The 19,941-nt window shown below is 38.6% G+C and overlaps 1 protein-coding gene across 1 annotated transcript in view; it reads left to right on the forward strand.

The window, feature by feature from the left end:
* CSMD1 (CUB and Sushi multiple domains 1) overlaps positions 1–19,941 on the forward strand; it is a 1,679,419-nt gene that overhangs the window by 1,099,254 nt on the left and 560,224 nt on the right. The window contains exon 8 of the mRNA XM_055567572.1: positions 8,811–8,935. Coding sequence (XP_055423547.1) covers positions 8,811–8,935 — 125 coding nt within the window. The remainder of the gene's footprint in view (positions 1–8,810; positions 8,936–19,941) is intronic.

A 19,941-nucleotide genomic window follows, 5' to 3' on the forward strand; every position in this document is an offset into this window, starting at 1 on the left:
GCCATGAAATTAAGACTCTTTCTCATTGGAAGAAAAGCTATGATAAACCTAGACAGTGTATTAAAAAGCAGAGATGTCACTTTGCCAACAAAGGTCCATCTAGTCAAAGCTATGGTTTTTCCAGTAGTCATGTACAGATGTGAGAGTTGGACCATAAAGAAAGCTGAGTGCTGAAGAATTGATGCTTTTGAATTGTGGTGCTAGAGAACACTCTTGAGAGTCTTCCTAAAGTCAATCCTAAAGGAAACCAGTCCTGAATACTCATTGGAAGGACTGATACTGAAGCTGAAGCTCCAATACTTTGCAAAGAGCCAACTCATTGGAAAAGACCCTGATGCTGGGAAAAATTGAGGGCAGGAGGAGATGGGGATGACAGAGGATAAGATGGTAGGATAGCATCACCAATTCAATGGATATGAATTTGAGAAAACTCCAGGAGATAATGGAAGACAGGGAAACCTGGCATGCTACAATCCATGGGGTTGCAAAGAGTCAGACACAACTGAGTGACTGAACAACAAAAGCCACCTATATGAAATGGGTGGGTGTGAATCTTAAGAATTTCATGTTTCTACTTGGTCAGATGAAAAAATCTTGTTTACTGAATAATGGATCCTCATGAACTTAGGACATACTCAGAAGACACAAATTAAATTTGCTCATGGGAAGATTCACAGGGAAGATTCATGGGAAAATTCTTCTAAATGCTGTACACACACATCTGAGATCTCTCAGTCTGCAGGTCCCTGTCATTTGAAGCCCTGTTCACACCATTATTGTTGCTTGTATTCAGATCTCTGTCAGGGGCCTTTGTTGTGCTTTTATTAACATATAATATCTAAAAATCCTATGAAATATTAGATTCTTTTCTTTCCTTAGGCTAGAGAGTTCCATCTACTCTCTAATGCGTTTTTAGTGACACTAAATTGCCTTAAGGCTTGAAGAGATGAGTCTAAAACTTGTCACTATAAGAAGAAAAATGACCCAGAAATGACACATAATGTGTGAAAATCAAAAGGCTAATAAAAGGATTGTGATATTCACAGCAGCCACACATGCATCTCTCAATGATGGCATTGTCTGCAAGGCTGTGCGTGACACCTCTGATGATGCCTTAGGAGGGAGGGGCTGGTTTACATGGACCATCTTGCAGCCTGAAGTCAGTCTGCATGTATTAGGGCCAGGTCTTGCCATCAGTGGAGCATATACAGTTGAGCATCAGAGTTCCTTTCCCCAATGCAGTATGGCCAATTTATCAAAGAATAAGTAGGCTATCCAAAATAGCTTCTTTTGAAATAGAGGCATGTGATTGCAGACACAGGCTAGCAAGGTGGCTCCTGAGGTGGGTTTCACTCACCACCCTTGGAATTTACTCCTGGAGTCTTGCATTGTGGTGGCTGGTTGCACATTTAGTGCGAGGTGCAAGGTGGCTGAATTCATGTCTTTGTCTCCTGTTTGTCCTGTGTAGTCTCAGGGATATTGTAAGTGCAACAAGCTCTGCTGGAGGAAGTGAGGGATTTCAAGGTGAATGAAATGTGAGGCTTTCTCCTGGGGAGCCTTCTCCTGGGAGCTGCCTCTCTGTGGGGCTTCTTTTCCCAGCTTCAGTTTATTTCTCCAATGAAATATTGTGTGGAACAATGAAAGAGCAAAGCTTACCTCAAAGAGAGGAAAAGGAGGAGGGGAGGAACAGGAGAGCACCCAGAATCCTGGAGACTACAGGGGAAAACCTCTGGAGCAGGGAGGAATGGGCACCTCTTTGGAGCAGCAGTCTTCAGGACAAACCCAGCTACTTGCTATTCCCTGAACAAATCACCAGCTCTGAAACCAACAGGGCTTTCTATGGTGGGTTTCACTCTAGTACACAGATACTGAATTAGAGGAAAGTGCGGAGATCAAACCAGTCAATCCTAAAGGAAATCAACCCTGAATATTCATGGGAAGGACTCATGCTGAAGCTGAAGCTCCAAAATTTTGGCTACCTGATGTGAAGAACTCACTGGAAAAGACCCTAATGCTGGGAAGGATTGAGGGCAGGAAGAGAAGGGGGCAATAGAGGATAAGATGGTTGGATGGCATCACTGGCTCAATGGACATGAATTTGAGCAAACTCCAGGAGATAGTGAAGGACAGGGAAGCCTGGAGTGCTGGAGTTCATGGGGTCACAGAGTCAGATATGACTTAATGACTGAACAACAAGAACAACAAATTAATTATATGAATCTTTTAATATACAACACAAATTTCAATTTCTGGCCTTTTCAGTTTCTTACCTTTTCACTAAAGGTAAAATCATTTTTCCCCATAATAATTTATATTTATTTACCTCATTGTCCAATAGTTGTTTGATGAAGTATCCCTTGCCCCCATTACCTCAACAGTGCATATTTATGACTAGTAGGGTGCCTCATGCTAAAAGCCGGACCATAACCAGTTGTGAACCAATGCAGGTAAAAAATGTTATTTTCTCTCTTCTTCTCTTCTATTTAAAATACAAAATCATTCTGCTTCAACTATTTAACTTAAAAGTTGCCATTTGGATATTTGTTATCAATCACTGTTTATCTTGAGATTACACAAAATCAGTTTTCTAAATTATTTGTGATAATTTCCAACTATTAACAATAGTCAAACTTGTTTGACAAAATTAATCTAAGGTGTTCTGAATTCATTTGCCAGTGGGAAGGTACTAATAATTTTTTTCTGTTATTTTCTTCTGAGTACTTTCCAGAAAACCAAATTAGTTTTCCTAATGTTATATGTATGCCTTCAAACATAGTAATCATAAAATCTAATCATAAATAAAAGCTTAGTTTGTTATGTATTTGAAGTTGAAAGTGTGCATGGATTTTAAATCGGACTAATTTATGCACTAGATAAAACCAAAGCAAGAGGTTGAAATAATAAATTAGAAGTTGGGTCATCATCAGTTTCAAGCTCAGCCTTATTCATCACAATGCAGAATTTACCCATCAGTGGCTCTGTTTTTCATTGCATAGTCAAGAACAGAGGTTGCTTATTAGTGATTTTTATTGTTTGAAAGTAGAAAAGCCTCACTATTTTATCAGTTGTTATTTTCAATCATTTGTCAAAAGGTTTCAGGCAAGAAATTAAGGAATGGATTCTGTACATACTTTGGACAGATTTCCCCAGAACCCAGATAGAGATTTCTGGACTAGATCCTCTGTGGTAACCCTACGGTGATTACGGAACATTAGGAAGAATCCTCACCTCTGGTAGAAGAGCTTTTTTAATTTTTGTCTGACGAAAATCGGAGGAGGGTATGAACTCTGTTAGGTGTGAGAGAGTTCTGTCTCAGTAAGTGAGAACAAAGGGGCAGTCTGATAGTAGGATCTTAAAACATTTTAAAAATTCACTTGTAATAAAATCAGAAGTGGTACAATTATTGTAATACAGAAACAAAAGTGTACTTGTGATTCTATTAGCACTCCAAAAATAGCTTTATGCTGATTTTTCCTGATACACAGATTCAGATACTTATAAAGCTAAGAGTTACCTGGGGTAACAATTTTGTAGAAAATCTTTTTCTTCTCTGTATTGCTACATATTTTGCTCATTTTGTAGAAACATTGTATTCTTTGAAATGCATATGGAATAATATAGTCAATCATATTTCTATTAATAGATACTCTCATGACTTCCAAAAAGCAACTCTGGCTATATTTTCTCCTACTTTGGATAATAAATCTATATTATATTGCTAGAAGTGAGATCTACCAGTCAACATTAACAGGATTCACTAAGAATGCCTTAAGTTGATCAGATGTATGAAAAGCATGTATGAAAAAGATAGATACTTTGTTGGGGTGGAGTGCATCCATTAGAACTATGAATGACAGGCTTTGGAACTAAAGTAGGTGGATGCTAGGGGGAAACAATAATATCATTTTCCTTCCTTTATGTTTGATTATGCCCAAAATATTGTGTGAGACACTAGCACCCCAGTTTGAGAGGATCAAAAAAATATTAACACACTCTTAAATCCCAGCACTCCCTAACCTATTATTAATCACACCGCTTGGTTTATTTTGCTCACAGTACTTATGACACTTTCATTTTCTTCTTATTTTATTTATTCATTTTTGTCCTCCTTTAACTAGATTGCTATCCCCACGAGACTTTGTCAATCACAATTTCTGTGTCTTTGGTACGTGGAGTAGTGTGTGGCACATAGATATTCAATAAAAATGTATTGAAAGAATGATGAGAAGTATGAGAACTGAAATTTAGGTAAATAAGGAGAACTGAAGACTGGGACCTAGCATAAAGAACAGAGAGATAGAATAGTTGTTTTCAAACCAAATATTTAGATTTTTTTTTTCCATTTTATTTTATTTTTTTTTCTTAATTTTTTTTAATTTTATTTTATTTTTAAACTTTACATAACTGTATTAGTTTTGCCAAATATCAAAATGAATCCACCACAGGTATACATGTGTTCCCCATCCTGAACCCTCCTCCCTCCTCTCTCCCCATTCCATCCCTCTGGGTCGTCCCAGTGCACCAGCCCCAAGCATCCAGTATCGTACATCGAACCTGGACTGGCAACTCATTTCATACATGATATTTTACATGTTTCAATGCCATTCTCCCAAATCTTCCCACCCTCTCCCTCTCCCACAGAGTCCATAAGACTGTTCTATACATCAGTGTCTCTTTTGCTGTCTCGTACACAGGGTTATTGTTACCATCTTTCTAAATTCCATATATATGCGTTAGTATACTGTATTGGTGTTTTTCCTTCTGGCTTACTTCACTCTGTATAATAGGCTCCAGTTTCATCCACCTCATTAGAACTGATTCAAATGTATTCTTTTTAATGGCTGAATAATACTCCATTGTGTATATGTACCACAGCTTTCTTATCCATTCATCTGCTGATGGACATCTAGGTTGCTTCCATGTCCTGGCTATTATAAACAGTGTTGCGATGAACATTGGGGTACTCGTGTCTCTTTCCCTTCTGGTTTCCTCAGTGTGTATGCCCAGCAGTGGGATTGCTGGATCATAAGGCAGGTCTATTTCCAGTTTTTTAAGGAATCTCCACACTGTTCTCCGTAGTGGCTGTACTAGTTTGCATTCCCACCAACAGTGTAAGAGGGTTCCCTTTTCTCCACACCCTCTCCAGCATTTATTACTTGTAGACTTTTGGATCGCAGCCATTCTGACTGGTGTGAAATGGTACCTCATAGTGGTTTTGATTTGCATTTCTCTGATAATGAGTGATGTTGAGCATCTTTTCATGTGTTTGTTAGCCATCTGTATGTCTTCTTTGGAGAAATGTCTATTTAGTTCTTTGGCCCATTTTTTGATTGGGTCATTTATTTTTCTGGAGTTGAGCTGTAAGAGTTGCTTGTATATTCTCAAGATTAGTTGTTTGTCAGTTGCTTCATTTGCTATTATCTTCTCCCATTCTGAAGGCTGTCTTTTCACCTTGCTAATAGTTTCCTTTGATGTGCAGAAGCTTTTAAGGTTAATTAGGTCCCATTTGTTTATTTTTGCTTTTATTTCCAATATTCTGGGAGGTGGGTCATAGAGGATCCTGCTGTGATGTATGTCAGAGAGTGTTTTGCCTATGTTCTCCTCTAGGAGTTTTATAGTTTCTGGTCTTACGTTGAGATCTTTAATCCATTTTGAGTTTATTTTTGTGTATGGTGTTAGAAAGTGTTCTAGTTTCATTCTTTTACAAGTCGTTGACCAGAGTTCCCAGCACCACTTGTTAAAGAGATTGTCTTTAATCCATTGTATATTCTTGCCTCCTTTGTCAAAGATAAGGTGTCCATATGTGCGTGGATTTATCTCTGGGCTTTCTATTTTGTTCCATTGATCTATATTTCTGTCTTTGTGCCAGTACCATACTGTCTTGATAACTGTGGCTTTGTAGTAGAGCCTGAAGTCAGGTAGGTTGATTCCTCCAGTTCCATTCTTCTTTCTCAAGATCGCTTTGGCTATTCGAGGTTTTTTGTTTTTCCATACAAATTGTGAAATTATTTGTTCTAGCTCTGTGAAGAATGCTGTTGGTAGCTTGATAGGGATTGCATTGAATCTATAGATTGCTTTGGGTAGTATACTCATTTTCACTATATTGATTCTTCCAATCCATGAACATGGTCTATTTCTCCATCTGTTAGTGTCCTCTTTGATTTCTTTCACCAGTGTTTTATAGTTTTCTATATATAGGTCTTTAGATTCTTTAGGTAGATATATTCCTAAGTATTTTATTCTTTCCGTTGCAATGGTGAATGGAATTGTTTCCTTCATTTCTCTTTCTGTTTTCTCATTATTAGTGTATAGGAATGCAAGGGATTTCTGTGTGTTGATTTTATATCCTGCAACTTTACTATAGTCATTGATTAGTTCTAGTAATTTTCTGGTGGAGTCTTTAGGGTTTTCTATGTAGAGGATCATGTCATCTGCAAACAGTGAGAGCTTTACTTCTTCTTTTCCAATTTGGATTCCTTTTATTTCTTTTTCTCTTCTGATTGCTGTGGCCAAAACTTCCAAAACTATGTTGAATAGTAATGGTGAAAGTGGGCACCCTTGTCTTGTTCCTGACTTTAGAGGAAATGCTTTCAATTTTTCACCATTGAGGATAATGTTTGCTGTGGGTTTGTCATATATAGCTTTGATTATGTTGAGGTATGTTCCTTCTATTCCTGCTTTCTGGAGAGTTTTGATCATAAATGGATGTTGAATTTTGTCAAAGGCTTTCTCTGCATCTATTGAGATAATCAATCAATGTAATACACCACATTAACAAACCAAATATTTAGATTTTTTTCTCTTATTTAGTCTGTTCTCAGAAGTCCAAACAATGACCAAAGGCCAATGAAATTATGAAGGGATGTGTCTAAAAAGTATAGCTATTCTAAATAACTGCTATAACCAGACATTGAAATTAAAATTCTGTTTACATTTTATTTTTTAAAAAGATAATACATATTATGTCATTATGCAGCTTTTCTCAAAATTACCTCCATAGAATTCTAGTTGCCCTGGATACTTTGTGCAAAAGGGTTTCCTAAACAAATAAATTTGGAAAATTCTACATATTTTAAATTTTCTTAAGTAGGCAAAGCACATTTTGCATATTAAATTTTAGTAAGCTGAGAGTCCCCTTTGGACAAGAAAGATGGTGAATTGTGTTTAATCCAGATCTTTTCACATTGATTTGACCCTGATTTGATTATTTTTATAGACATCTGTGATGATCCCAGGATGTTACATTAAAGTGTGAGAGATGCTCTTATGTTACTGGAATAATGTCCACTGTGATGTTGCAGACCAGAATTTTTTCCATAAGCAAGAAAAGACAGCATTTGCTTATTTTTTTCATTATCTTTTACCTGTTAATAACTTTACATATTACATGGGCAACTATTCATATTTTCTCTAAAAGACTGTCTTTCATTCCCGTTTTTGTCAACCTCAACCTTGGAGCTTGTCAAATGGACACAGGCAGAATTTCCTCTTGTAACAACAGGCTTGTAGGATTATAAAGCAACACTGCACTCAATTCAGTGCCAGACAGCAGGCTTAGAAGAAAGGATCGGGTGTGCTCAGACCCGAGGTATGCCTCTCGCATTTCCTCATGCACCTGCTGAGTTCTGATGCTGCGACCACATTCCCTTACTGCTTCCAGCCTTAGGGCTTCATGTTTCCTGAGGCAGCTCTGGAGGCAAAGAAGTTTTTCATCTGACTCCAGTCTGGACGGGTCACTTTTTTCTAAAGCAAAGTATCTTTTCCTGTAAGATGCATTTCTGAAATGTAATAGCACCAGCCTTCTTCTGAATATAATTAACATATTACAGTGGTAACAAATTCATTGAATGCATATGTGTTCATTCACTTCAGTTGTGTCCATCTCTGTGCGACCCCATGGACTGTAGCCCACCAGACTCCTCTGTCCTTGGAATTCTCCAGGCAAGAATACTGGAGTGGGTTGTCATTCCCTCCCCCAGGGGATCTTCCCAACCCAGAGATCAAACCTGCATCTCCTGAGGCTCCTGTGTTGTAGACAGATTCTTTACCGCTGAGCCACCAGGGAAGCCCCAACAAATTCTTTACTGAGACATTTTTTCCCTTGTTTTTCATTGGAAGCAAGTTTTATGATGATGATAAGAACACTTAACTTGAAAAGTATCTTTAAAAAAATCTTAAGTGTACATTGCTATTGACTAAGCTACAATGGTGTATAGCAGATCTCTAGAAATTATTTATCTTACTTAACTTAAGCTTTATGTCTTTGAATTAATAACTTTCCATTTTCCCCAGACCCCACTAGCCTCTGGTCACCACCCTTCCAGTTTTTTTATTTTACAAATTTGACTATATTTGACACCTCATATACATGGAATGCTAGAGTCCTTGTCTTTTTGTATACTGAGACATTTCTTAATGGGGCTTTTTCATTTTTTTTTTTTTTTTTTTTTGGTAGAATGTTTATCCACATGGAAGGACATCCAACTTTGTTTTGATTCCAGGGTTTACTTCCTTCAGATGCATTTCTTACTTAAACTGCAAACACCTGGTCCTGCCATGTCTGTTATTGCTTAATTTTAGAGAAGATACCTTAAGGATCATATATTTATTTAAGATAATTTGGCAAAATGGGAATTTGAACCCAAGTCTTGTGCTTCATTAAAGGGTTTATCTGTGAATAATTACTAATGGGTCACTTAATATTTTTATATTGTTTTGATGGCATTACATGGTATCAGCACTGTGATGGTTTCTTTTAAAGACATCTTCCACGAGTAATCCGGGTTGTTTTTGGTTTTGTAATTGCTCAGGGTTGGTGCAAATGTACAGTTCTCCTGCGAGGACAATTACGTGCTCCAGGGATCCAAGAGCATAACGTGTCAAAGAGTCACAGAGACCCTGGCTGCGTGGAGCGACCACCGGCCGATTTGCAGAGGTGAGTCGGGGTGGTCACGTCTGCCCAGCTTCTCTTTCCTTATAGCTGAATACACAAGGAGATCCAAGAGAAAAGTCCAGTGTATATACAGCAAAACTTGGTGATGGTTTACCCTTTTGTGGTGATGTCGGTTAACAAGAAATATTTTTTTTTTTTTGAAATTTTTTAGGAGACAAACATTTCCAAGGATATATGTGTTTTTTAAATGTCAGGAAATACACGAGCAAACCTAATCATTCCAACACATTCTATATAAGTTGGTATCCATCTATCTATACATACAGCTTGCATATGTACGAAAATATGTTATATAACTAGATGCTTTGGAATCAGAATGCAAGTCCCTGTAAATCTAAAACTGCTCACTTTGCAATAGCAGTGAAGTTATTTTTTTGAATTTTGATAGTATCAGTGATAAAGGGAGTTTGTTAGCATGATCTGAAGTCATCATTTTATTATTAAACTAATCTTGGACATAGAACAAAATGTTGCATTATCATCATCTTCTTCAATGAAGTCAAATATTTGTTGCATCTATGAAATATGTGAAAAATCCTACCAGAATTATAGAAGCCATAGGGAAACCAGCAGAAAACTGTTTTGGATATTTTACTCAGGAAAAAAATTAATAAAATTAAAAGAAAAGCTAGCTGTTTTGTTTTGTTTGCATTGTGGCCATCAAATAATTTATGCAAGGTGGTAGTTTTAAAGGAAGAAGAAAAAAGTACTAAGCTGAACAAAGAATAAAAGGGGAAGTTTCATATATAACAATATCTTTTCCCTCCTTATAGTCTTTTTCAGATGAATGGATTTATAAATTTTTATTTAAAATGTTTTTGTTGTAAAAACATATAATGGAAAATGAACCATGTCAGTTATATCCTGTGAAGTGAGGTAGTTGTGAAATACATGGCTAGTTTCATCAAAGCTAAAATACTAGATTGCCTGGTTTACTATAGAGTGCCCTTACCTTTTCACATGTAGAGAACACACCTTTGTAGCATCTGTGCACCCTGAGGGCAGAGTGGGTGTGTGGGCTGCCTGCAGGTGACCCTTCCCTGTGAAATACTTCCCTTCCTGGAGGAGCACCTGCTCTCGTCAGGAGGAGTGTGTGGCTGTGCCCTCCCCTGTTGTCACTAGACTATATGTACACTAATATTTACTAATGCAACTTCTTTAGGCTTTCAAAGGAGCTCTAGCAAAACCCATGTTCCCACCATGCAGTGGTAATGCTCATTCTCCCAGTGACAAATGAGGACCAAGCCTCAGGTATTAGCTTTCCCCCTAAGGGGGAACAATGTGCTTTCATTTTTTTTTTTTAAATGTTTTTCTTGCCTTTCTAGATCAGGAACATACAGCATTATTTTAAAAGCCCACACTAAACTTGGAGAAGGCACTGGCAACCCACTCCAGTACTCTTGCCTGGAAATTCCCATGGACGGAGGAGCCTGGTAGGCTGGAGTCCGTGGGGTCACTAAGAGTCGGACAGGACTGAGCAACTTCCCTTTCACTTTTCACTTTCATGCATTGGAGAAGGAAATGGCAACCCACTCCAGTGTTCTTGCCTGGAGAATCCCAGGGATGGAGGAGCCTGATGGGCTGCTGTCTATGGGGTTGCACAGAGTCAGACACGACTGAAGTGACTTAGCAGCAACAGCAGCAGCAGCAGCAGCAGACAAAACTAGTAAATGTACATCTGTTTCAAATTGATATTAAAAGTAACATAAAGGGAATATCAATCAGGATATTATTTGATTCTTACTTTATTTATTAATTCAGAAGTTTTCCTTGTATCCGCTTTGGGCCAAATCTCATCTAGACTCAAAACACTTTCTCAGCATGTTGGCTCCTAACTGTGCCCTGACTTGGTACCAAACACTCAGGGGCGCTTGTCTCAGCAGACAGCTGCTCCAGCCAGGCTAAGGGAAGACAGTTCCTCTACCCCCCTGAGCTACCAGCTGCTCACTCCCACAGGCCCCCAGAGGAGGAGCCACCTGACTTCCTGTCCCCATAGATTCTCACAGTCTACTTTATCATATTTGAGAAGAGATGTTCCTCCAAAGGGTATTTGTCTGTTGTGTGATTCTTGGTCTGGTTCCCGTGGACAGCTTCTGCCCTCTCTCCAGCATCCACTTCTCTCCTTCACACTCAGATTTACTTCTCTGTCCCCGTCCACCCCCGACTCCCAGTTGATGACTCAGCTGTTTTCCTTCAATTAGATGTACTTTCTTTTTCATGGACTAATCTTTTAGTTTATTTCCACTTACTACTTGTAACTCTATGAAATAATGAGCTATAGCAGCTGGGAATAATTCTTAAGAAAGCATTTTCTTATAGGATGTGTATTTTAAATCTATATACTGAAGCAGGCTGTGTCTGGGGAACAATAAAAATATCTTTAAAAACACAATTTTAAATAAACCTGTATTTTAGAGCATTTAGAGTAATAAGACATTAAATAAACCTTAAATCAAAAGTCCTGAAATCTCCTAAATAGAAGAATTTGACATAAACTGTTTAGGGTAAGGTGATAACAATTAGGTGACTTTAAAAAAATACACCTCAAGATAAACTTAAAACAAATGGACGTGAATTTTTCTTTCATATAGAATTAAGATATAGGCAGTACAGGACAAGGATGGGCAAGTCAGTTTCAGAGATGGAAATTTCCTCAAGTCTCACTCTGTCCTCCCTATGGTCAAACCTCCATCCTCATGGTCCAAGGTGGCATCCAAACTCCAGGCAACAGGATGGAGGAGTTTAGGAGAGAGTCTGCAAAAACCATCACATGCATTCCTTCTCAGTCCAATTGGCCAAAATCCAGCCAGACATTCTCACCTTGTTGTGAGACTTAGAAACATATTTATATGTATACATATATATATATATATATATATATATATGTATATTCCAGGTGGTTACATATATAGCAAACAATTATACTTCTATGAAAGAAAAGGAGCATAGCTATTAAGGGAATCTTTGCCATAGGGGTGTATTTCTACAAGAAGGAGAGATGGAGTCGATCACTCAAAATATGACATTTTTTTCTACCCTCCATCATCTGCAGCTTTTCATAAGTGGAGTGTGTAGATAAATTAAGGAATAAATCATCCCTTTCTCATGTCCCTTGGCATTTTTGTTTCAGTGTAGGATTATATTTATAAGCAATATGGAAGAGAAGAGGTGGAGCTGTGTGCCTGTGCATATCCTACTTTCTGGACTAGAAAGGGCTCATCTGTGAGTCTTGTGGTTAAGCAGGGAACCTGTCCTCCACACTCAGCTCCTTTTCCCTGCCCTGTCCTCACCTCCTGGCCATACAACCTTCTCCCAAGAGGTCAGCTTCCTTCTGCAAAGCCAGCAGGAACATCCCTCCCTCTAGTCTGGGTGACAGTCTTCCATTTATCAAGTAGTCACCATGTACCATGACCTAATCAGGTACACATACAGATGGATGGTCAAGTGCTTCAGTGCATCTTAGGCTGACCCTATAGAGGACCACTTCATGGAGCCTCTAGAGCAGGGCTCTCAGCCAGAAATAAAATGCAAGCCACTGATCTAATTTTAGGGAGCTCAAATCTGGTGATCTGTGACAACCTAGAGGGGTGGGATGGAGGTTCAAGAGGGAGAGAAAATGCATATACCTATGGCTGATTCCTGTTGATGTATGAGAGAAACCAATGCAATATTGTAAAGCAATTATCCTCCAATTAAAAATAAATAAATTGTTTTAAAAAAGTATCTAGTAGCCAGATTGGAAAAGAAGCAGGTGCAGTTAATTTTAAGAATATTATTTAACCCTAAACATATCAATTATTTTAAGGTATAGTTGAAAAGACTCTAAGGAGATACCTTTTCTTCCCACTTTGTTTTATTCATACTCTGCCTTGGACATTCAGTGTGCATTTTATGCTCACGGCTCAGACCAGCATCATTTCAAGCGCTCAATCTTCAGATGTGCTGGTGGCTACCATGGACAGTGCCACGCTCACTGCTGCTCTCAGCCGAGTTTTCTCAGCTCTCAACACCCTTGTGAGTGTGAAGGGCAGAACTGGTCTCTGAGTCACAAGCAGTTTCCTGGCTGGTGTCCCTCATTTCTCCTATTAAAACCCATCTATTTTCCAGGTTGGCAATGTTTAGGAACCCTGTGTCTGTCATCATCCCCTCCTTTAAATAGTGTCTCTACTGGCTTTTAATGACTGATTCCCCAACTAAAGAAGAGCTGAGAAACCTTTATTGAAGTGGAGATTTTATGACTATTCTCTAAAGATGGCTTTAGCTGTCTAAAGTGTAGGGGGAAATGGATAACATGAAGCATAATGCTATTTCATGCTACATGAAACAGAATACAGGAGTATTTACTTAGCTATCCGTAGATTCCAAACACCAAGGGCAGTTTTTCAAGTTCATCTTCCCCTCTGTGCTACTGCCATAATACATTGTAAGTCAGAGGTGAGCAGTACAGTTTGGATATTCCTGATGCACTCTGAACTTTTAAAGCAGCCCTCATATTGATCATCTCAGCCACATGTTCTAAAATCAGCCATCTATCAAATGCAATACAATGCCCCTGGGCTGAGCACTGAACACATTATGAGATTTCAGATCAGTCAATTAAGGAAAGGCTGATTCTCGAGGTTCCGATCTTCATGAAGGGTCTCTAACTCTTAAGTAATTATCATGCCTTCTCCACGGGAGGATTATTGGATAGAAGCATTTGATAAATTGCAGTGAGTCAGGAGGCATCGTTCACATCTGGACAGTGGGTCCTAAGCCAATGCTTACATTAGCTAATTAACCCTGAGGATGGGGGATGTTACCTTTTCTTCCTGTTAGCACACAGATGAATGGTTGCCATAGCTCAGTAATTATACAAGTGATCTTGTTTAAAATTATACTTACTTCATTTAGGGATATGAAAACAACCATTATGATTTTTCACAGGGTAAAATATTATGAGCTGTTTGAAACTGTATAAGTATCTTTAACTGACGATAATTTTTTTTTAATAAGCAAACAAAATAGAGAAGAAGAGGATGCACTTGTATTTTTTTGAGTAAAATGTTTCAGCTGGCATTTATTCCATCAGTGTTTGAGCAGGGTAAATAGAGAGAATTTCTTTTAATGCTAATGCACATTAATCTGTGGAATTAATATTTTTAGTTGCTCTCTGAGTTGACAAGGCACATAAGAAAAGTGAAGTGGCTTTTGCAGTTGTAACTGTGGTTGCATGGATGCCACTTAGAGCCTCAGAGGGTCACAGAATAGAGCTATTATTATCTCAGGATTCCACGTCAGGTTAGCCCAGCAGTATCCTTACCTTATTAACTTGTCACTTACTGAGAACTTTACAGTGTAATCTTCCCTACTCATATTTCCTCTCCATACAGAAATGACCTTTTAAATAGTAGTGGAAAGACCATTTATACCTGAAAGATGACTTCATTCTACCAGACTAAGGGTCCAGAGTCAATTTGAAGACTGTATTTTAATACTGATTATTATATCAGATGGCAATGAGCCCATAGATTTAAAGAAACATACACTTTAAAGGAAAAGAAAACAACAACTTCTTTGTCATAGATATAAAAAAAAAATCTATGCACTCTGAACTTTTAAAGCAGAACTTATATTGATTATCTCAGCCACATGTTCTAAATTCAACCATCAAAAGCAATAAAATGCCTATAGTCTGAGCACTGCACATATTATGAGATTTCAGATCAGTCAATTAAGGAAGGAATTGACCTTAACTGAGAGCTCTTAGGATTTACTCTAAGAATTTTCATATATAACAGACATTGGTATATTTAGTACATTTATCACATTGTACATTACATTCCTAGGACTGATTTGTCTCATAACTAGAGCTTTGTACCATCTGACCACCTTCTTCCAAACCTCCCCTCCCCTGTTCCGCACCCCTTAGTAACCACAAATCTCATCTATTTTTATGAGTTTGTTTGTGAAGTGTAATTGCCTAGAACACCATGTTAATTCCTGTTACCCAATATAGTGATTCCATATTTCTATAAAGTACAAAATTATCATGATAATTAGTCGTTATCATATATCACCATAAAAAGTTATTAAATTATTATTGGCTATATTCCCTAAGCTATGACTCATTTATTTGATGACTGGAATTTTGTACCTCTTAATTTCTCACACTTTTACTTTAATTCCAGGGAATTTGGATAAATTTCTGTTTTCGCTTTTAGACTTCTAAGGATATGTACTCTTTACTTGAATGTCACTTGGGAGAAAAACATGTTTTTCTCTATTTCTTATTAAGTTACTGAAGATACCAAAGTCATGTATTTTTATGACACTGCTCTCAAATTCACCTGACATAAAATGACTTGGAAACCAGTGTTGCTGCTGCTGCTGCTGCTAAGTCGCTTCAGTCGTGTCCGACTCTGTGCGACCCCATAGACGGCAGCCCACCAGGCTCCCCCATCCCTGGGATTCTCCAGGCAAGAACACTGGAGTGGGTTGCCATTTCCTTCTCCAATGCATGAAAGTGAAAAGTGAAGGTGAAGTCGCTCAGTCATGTCCGACTCTTAGCGACCTCATGGACTGCAGCCTCCAACTCTTAGCAACCTCATGGACTGCAGCCTACCAGGCTCCTCCGTCCATGGGATTTCCCAGGCAAGAGTACTGGAGTGGGGTGCCATTGCCTTCTCCAGGAAACCAGTGTTAACTGGGTGCTAATAATGCTCCTGGAACATGCCTGGGGTGTTTCTGACAGCCTGCCTGCATTTGTAGTCTTCCTTCTGCCTGGAATGCTTCTCCCCCAGACCCCCAGGTGGTTCTCCATCCTGCACCCACCATCAGATGTCATCTCATCCAAACCCTTCCGTGCTCACCCTCTTCCAGATGCTCTGTGAACCCTGACTCTGCTTCCCTGCAGAAGTCGAGTGTCCTCCTGCCATTAGACGTCTGTGTGGTTAATCCCCTGATGCAGGCGTGGAGCTTAAGTTTTTCTCTCTTTGCTGCATCCTCTGTGCTGGAAACAGCACCCAACTCTCAGTGAGCACTCACTGTGCATTTTCTTTTTACTACCTGTGCTATGCTCTACTTACATTCCTTCCTCCAACCCTTACAGAAATCGTGGATGAAGTTATGATTGTTATAATAAGTGGATTACCCGAGAGGCTTAAAATTAAATAATTTAAGATAACACATCTGATAGCTTCATAAACCAGATCTGGAACTCAAGAGTGATTCAGAAAAGCAAGCTCTTAACCTCTGGCATACTTTCTCCATTTTGGCTGAGTCTGGATATGGACATAAAATTGGTGGTTTTCTTTTAAATTCTACACGAGTCACACTATCCAATATAATTCTTAATTTGCTTTTAAAAAGCTTCTGAGTCCAGATATCCTATTAATTCAAGTTTAATCAATTAGAATATTCTTCTCTTCAATTTAATTTCATTAAGTAGTTACTATAGAGTGACAAAGATTCCCGGAACTGATTGAACATAAATAGATAAATTTCTACTTCAAGTTGCGTAAGATAAATCATGTGAAACAAATACATGTTATACTTAATAAATACTCAATGATTAATGGATAAATAGCACATATTGGCATTCAAAACTGGTTAGTTTTCTTCTCCCTTTCCACTTTCCTTCTTTATATGTTATATTTCCAGTGATCATTTTGTAAATTCTAGTTTAATTTTAAAAACATAAGATATAAGTAAAATTTGAGTTTACAAATTTAGAACACTGTCACATAAGTACTATTAACTGTACATTAATTAGATCATGGTTATTATCAAAGAACATCTATTAAGCATTTTTAAGATTTCTGTGCAAATTACTTTACGTTAGGTGTTATATTTCCAAAAAGATTCAGACACAGGGGAATGCGTTGGCAAGAGCAGAAAGTGGCGAGTGTGTACTCAACTCTAAAATGTGTAAATGTGTGTATACATTTCCATTATGGGAATGTATTTATATCTTGCTGTAAAGACTTGCTTGACACTGGCATATTGTAATTACCTAATTATTTGCTTAATTAAATACTTTGTTGACTAATTGAATATGTGTTTAGCACAGAAGCAACTGTTTGGGAAGCAGGTCCTGGTCTCCAAGGATACAGTGAGATTGCTTATCACAATCAGAGCAGGTCACTAAGCCTTCTAGTGTCTGAGCAGCTGCACAGCCCTTCTGGGGAGGAGTGAGGAGTCAGCAGAGTCCAGGAGTGGAGAGAGATGGGCAAGGGGGGAAAGCTTCAGAGTCAAATCATACAGTCTTCTGATCATCAGTCCAGTTTGTACTCAGTTATAGCGACAAACTGCAGCTTGCGAAGCAGCATAGATGTGGTTAGTAGATAAACTGAGGCCACCTGCCCACCTTCTACAGAAGAGTCTGCACACCCTCACCATCCTAACTGAGCATGACCCTCGGGCCGGTGGCAGAAACTCCCTCCACAATCATTCCCAGAGCTTACAAATTTAGAACACTGTCACATAAGTAACATTAAATGTACATTAATTAGATCATGGTTATTATCAAAGAACATTTATTAAGCATTTTTAAGATTTGCTTAAAATTCTGGCCTGCTGATGTTCACTCACAGGATACACTGCAATGCAGATTTAGTCCTGGTTTACCTCTAATCTCTGTGGCTCTTCTGTGTTCTTCTCTGGCTCTTCTTATCTTTTTCAAAGCCTGGGTGTTTGACAAACATGACAGAGAGTGAAGGCAATGGAAGACAATTAGCCTTACTGTGCTGGAAGCTGATGGAAGGAAGAAGAGGGGAGTGACAGGCAGGAGAGGCGTTCGCTCTGCTGCCCTCTCTCAGCAGCTCAGGGAGATCGCAGCTTAGTCTGAGCCTTTCTGCCACAGAACCAGAGCATAGAGAGAAAACCCCAGACAGGGTGTCTGCAGGAGAAGTAGAAGAGAATGTCCAGTCTGCGCTTCAGCCTCTGTGCAGACTTGGAGAATGGCACATAGAGATCATGGTAACTCAAGACACGTTGCTATTATCTGGTAGAGACTCTACACATGGGAGGTTGTACTTTGGGTTGTCACCAATAGCAAATCTGGTGCTATTTGTGACTAGTTGTGACTAGTAGCAAAGCCTTGATACAAGAAAATAGTACCTAATGAATTGTAATTGGTGTGATGATGATAGGATCATCACACAATGAAAAGGAAGACAATTAGAATGTGGACAACTTAAAAAAATCAAGACTGAGGTACCAGCTAAAAGTGTCAACAATTCCCCAAGAAAGAGGATTAGAACTAACTACTTAGACTATCAGTCTACTCCAAAACTGCAGCAACAAGTATCTATGGGGATAACTATTAAATACCAGGAATTGTTCTTATTGTTGAGATTACACGTAGTAAGCAAAAGAAAACAAAACAAAATCCCTGCCATGAATATTCTCACATATTTCATTTCAGCTGATTATTTTGATGTCTTAATTAAAAGAATGAGTAGAAAAAACTTCAAAAGTTAATTTATTAGGAAAATGTACTGCAAAAAATATGGACAGTTCTAAGAAAAAAAAATGCATATTAATTTGACAACTTTTGGTGAAAAATACCTCTGAAGGGACTGGATTCACAACTCACTCTGTATGAAACACAATACCATCTATGCAGTATGGGGAGGGAGGAGGGAGGAGGGTTCAGGATGGGGAACACGTGTATACCTGTGGCAGATTCATGTTGATATATGGCAAAACCAATACAATATTGTAAAGTTAAAAAATAAAAAAAATAAAATAAAATTTTAATTAAAAAAAATAAAAAAGAAAATGTGCTAGTTTCCTATGAATATTTTACTAATAGTTATCTCTCTAAAAATATAATCACTAATAATCCTATCTCCCCAAGCAGTGGGTAAGATGAATTTCATGAAGATGAATTTCATAAGTCAAGTTAGAGGTCAGGCTTCAAAGCAGACAACTTGGACCCATGGCCATCGACGGGCTGTCAGATTTGGCGAACTTTCCAGCAGAGTGGCAGCTGGGGCTAATGACGGGAGGAGTACAAATTGTCAGCGGGAATGTAGCACATTAGTTCCCCACAGTACACATCCTTCAGATGAGTTTGTCTTTAAGTTTGAAATGCTTAGACTAGCACTTGGATAATATTAGTTCAAAATTCCTTTACTTGCACTACACTGTGTTTGTCAGCTCTTCCGTATGAAATTTCACAAAGTAGGAATGTGTAACACAAAGGTAAGTTGACTCAAATTTTATTGTAAACTATTTTTCTAAGGTTTTTCTAATTAATACCAGTAATATTGTTGTTGCTATGTAGTCGCTCAGTCATGTCTGAATCTTTTGCTACCCCTTCATGGACTGTGGCCCAGTGCAGCCAAAAATAAGTAAATAAATTTAAAAATAGAAAGGTTGAGGTTGTGGGGGCTGGGATTACTTATGCAAGGACATATCCTGTTGGGCATAGTTGAGACGTTAATTCCGGTCTCCTGAATTCGTATTGCATTGTGTGCACCCAAACGCCTTATCAGACCCTCTCTGCAGGAGTCAGAATGGGGCCCGAAATGAGTTAATTTGACATTGTCAAGGTGCTGTTGTCGGGATTCTCCGGTGGCTCAGATGGTAAAGAATCTGCCTGCAATGCAGGAGACCTGAGTTCAATCCCTGGGTAGGGAAGATCCCCTGGAGAAGGAAACAGCAACCCACTCCAGTATTCTTGCCTGGAAAAATCCCATGGATGGAGGAGGCTGGTGGGCTACAGTCCATGGGGTCACAAAGAGTCGGACACAACTGAGCGACTTCGTTTCACTTCAAGGTGCTGTTGTCAGCTCATTCTGTGAAGGGTAACGCTTTGGGAAACGTAATAAAGAGTTCTAGGTAAGCATTGCAAGTACCAAGCAAAGGTTCTGAAGGCTGAGCAAAATCTACTTGCCAATTTGATTTCACAGTTTTTTATCGCAGTCGCACAAGAGCTAACTTGAAGTTCCACGTGCATTTTGTGTCTTCACCACACAGATGAAATCCTGTAGAAAATAACA

Source organism: Bubalus kerabau, chromosome 2 (assembly GCF_029407905.1).
Source record: "Bubalus kerabau isolate K-KA32 ecotype Philippines breed swamp buffalo chromosome 2, PCC_UOA_SB_1v2, whole genome shotgun sequence".
Classification (NCBI taxonomy): Eukaryota; Metazoa; Chordata; class Mammalia; order Artiodactyla; family Bovidae; genus Bubalus; species Bubalus kerabau.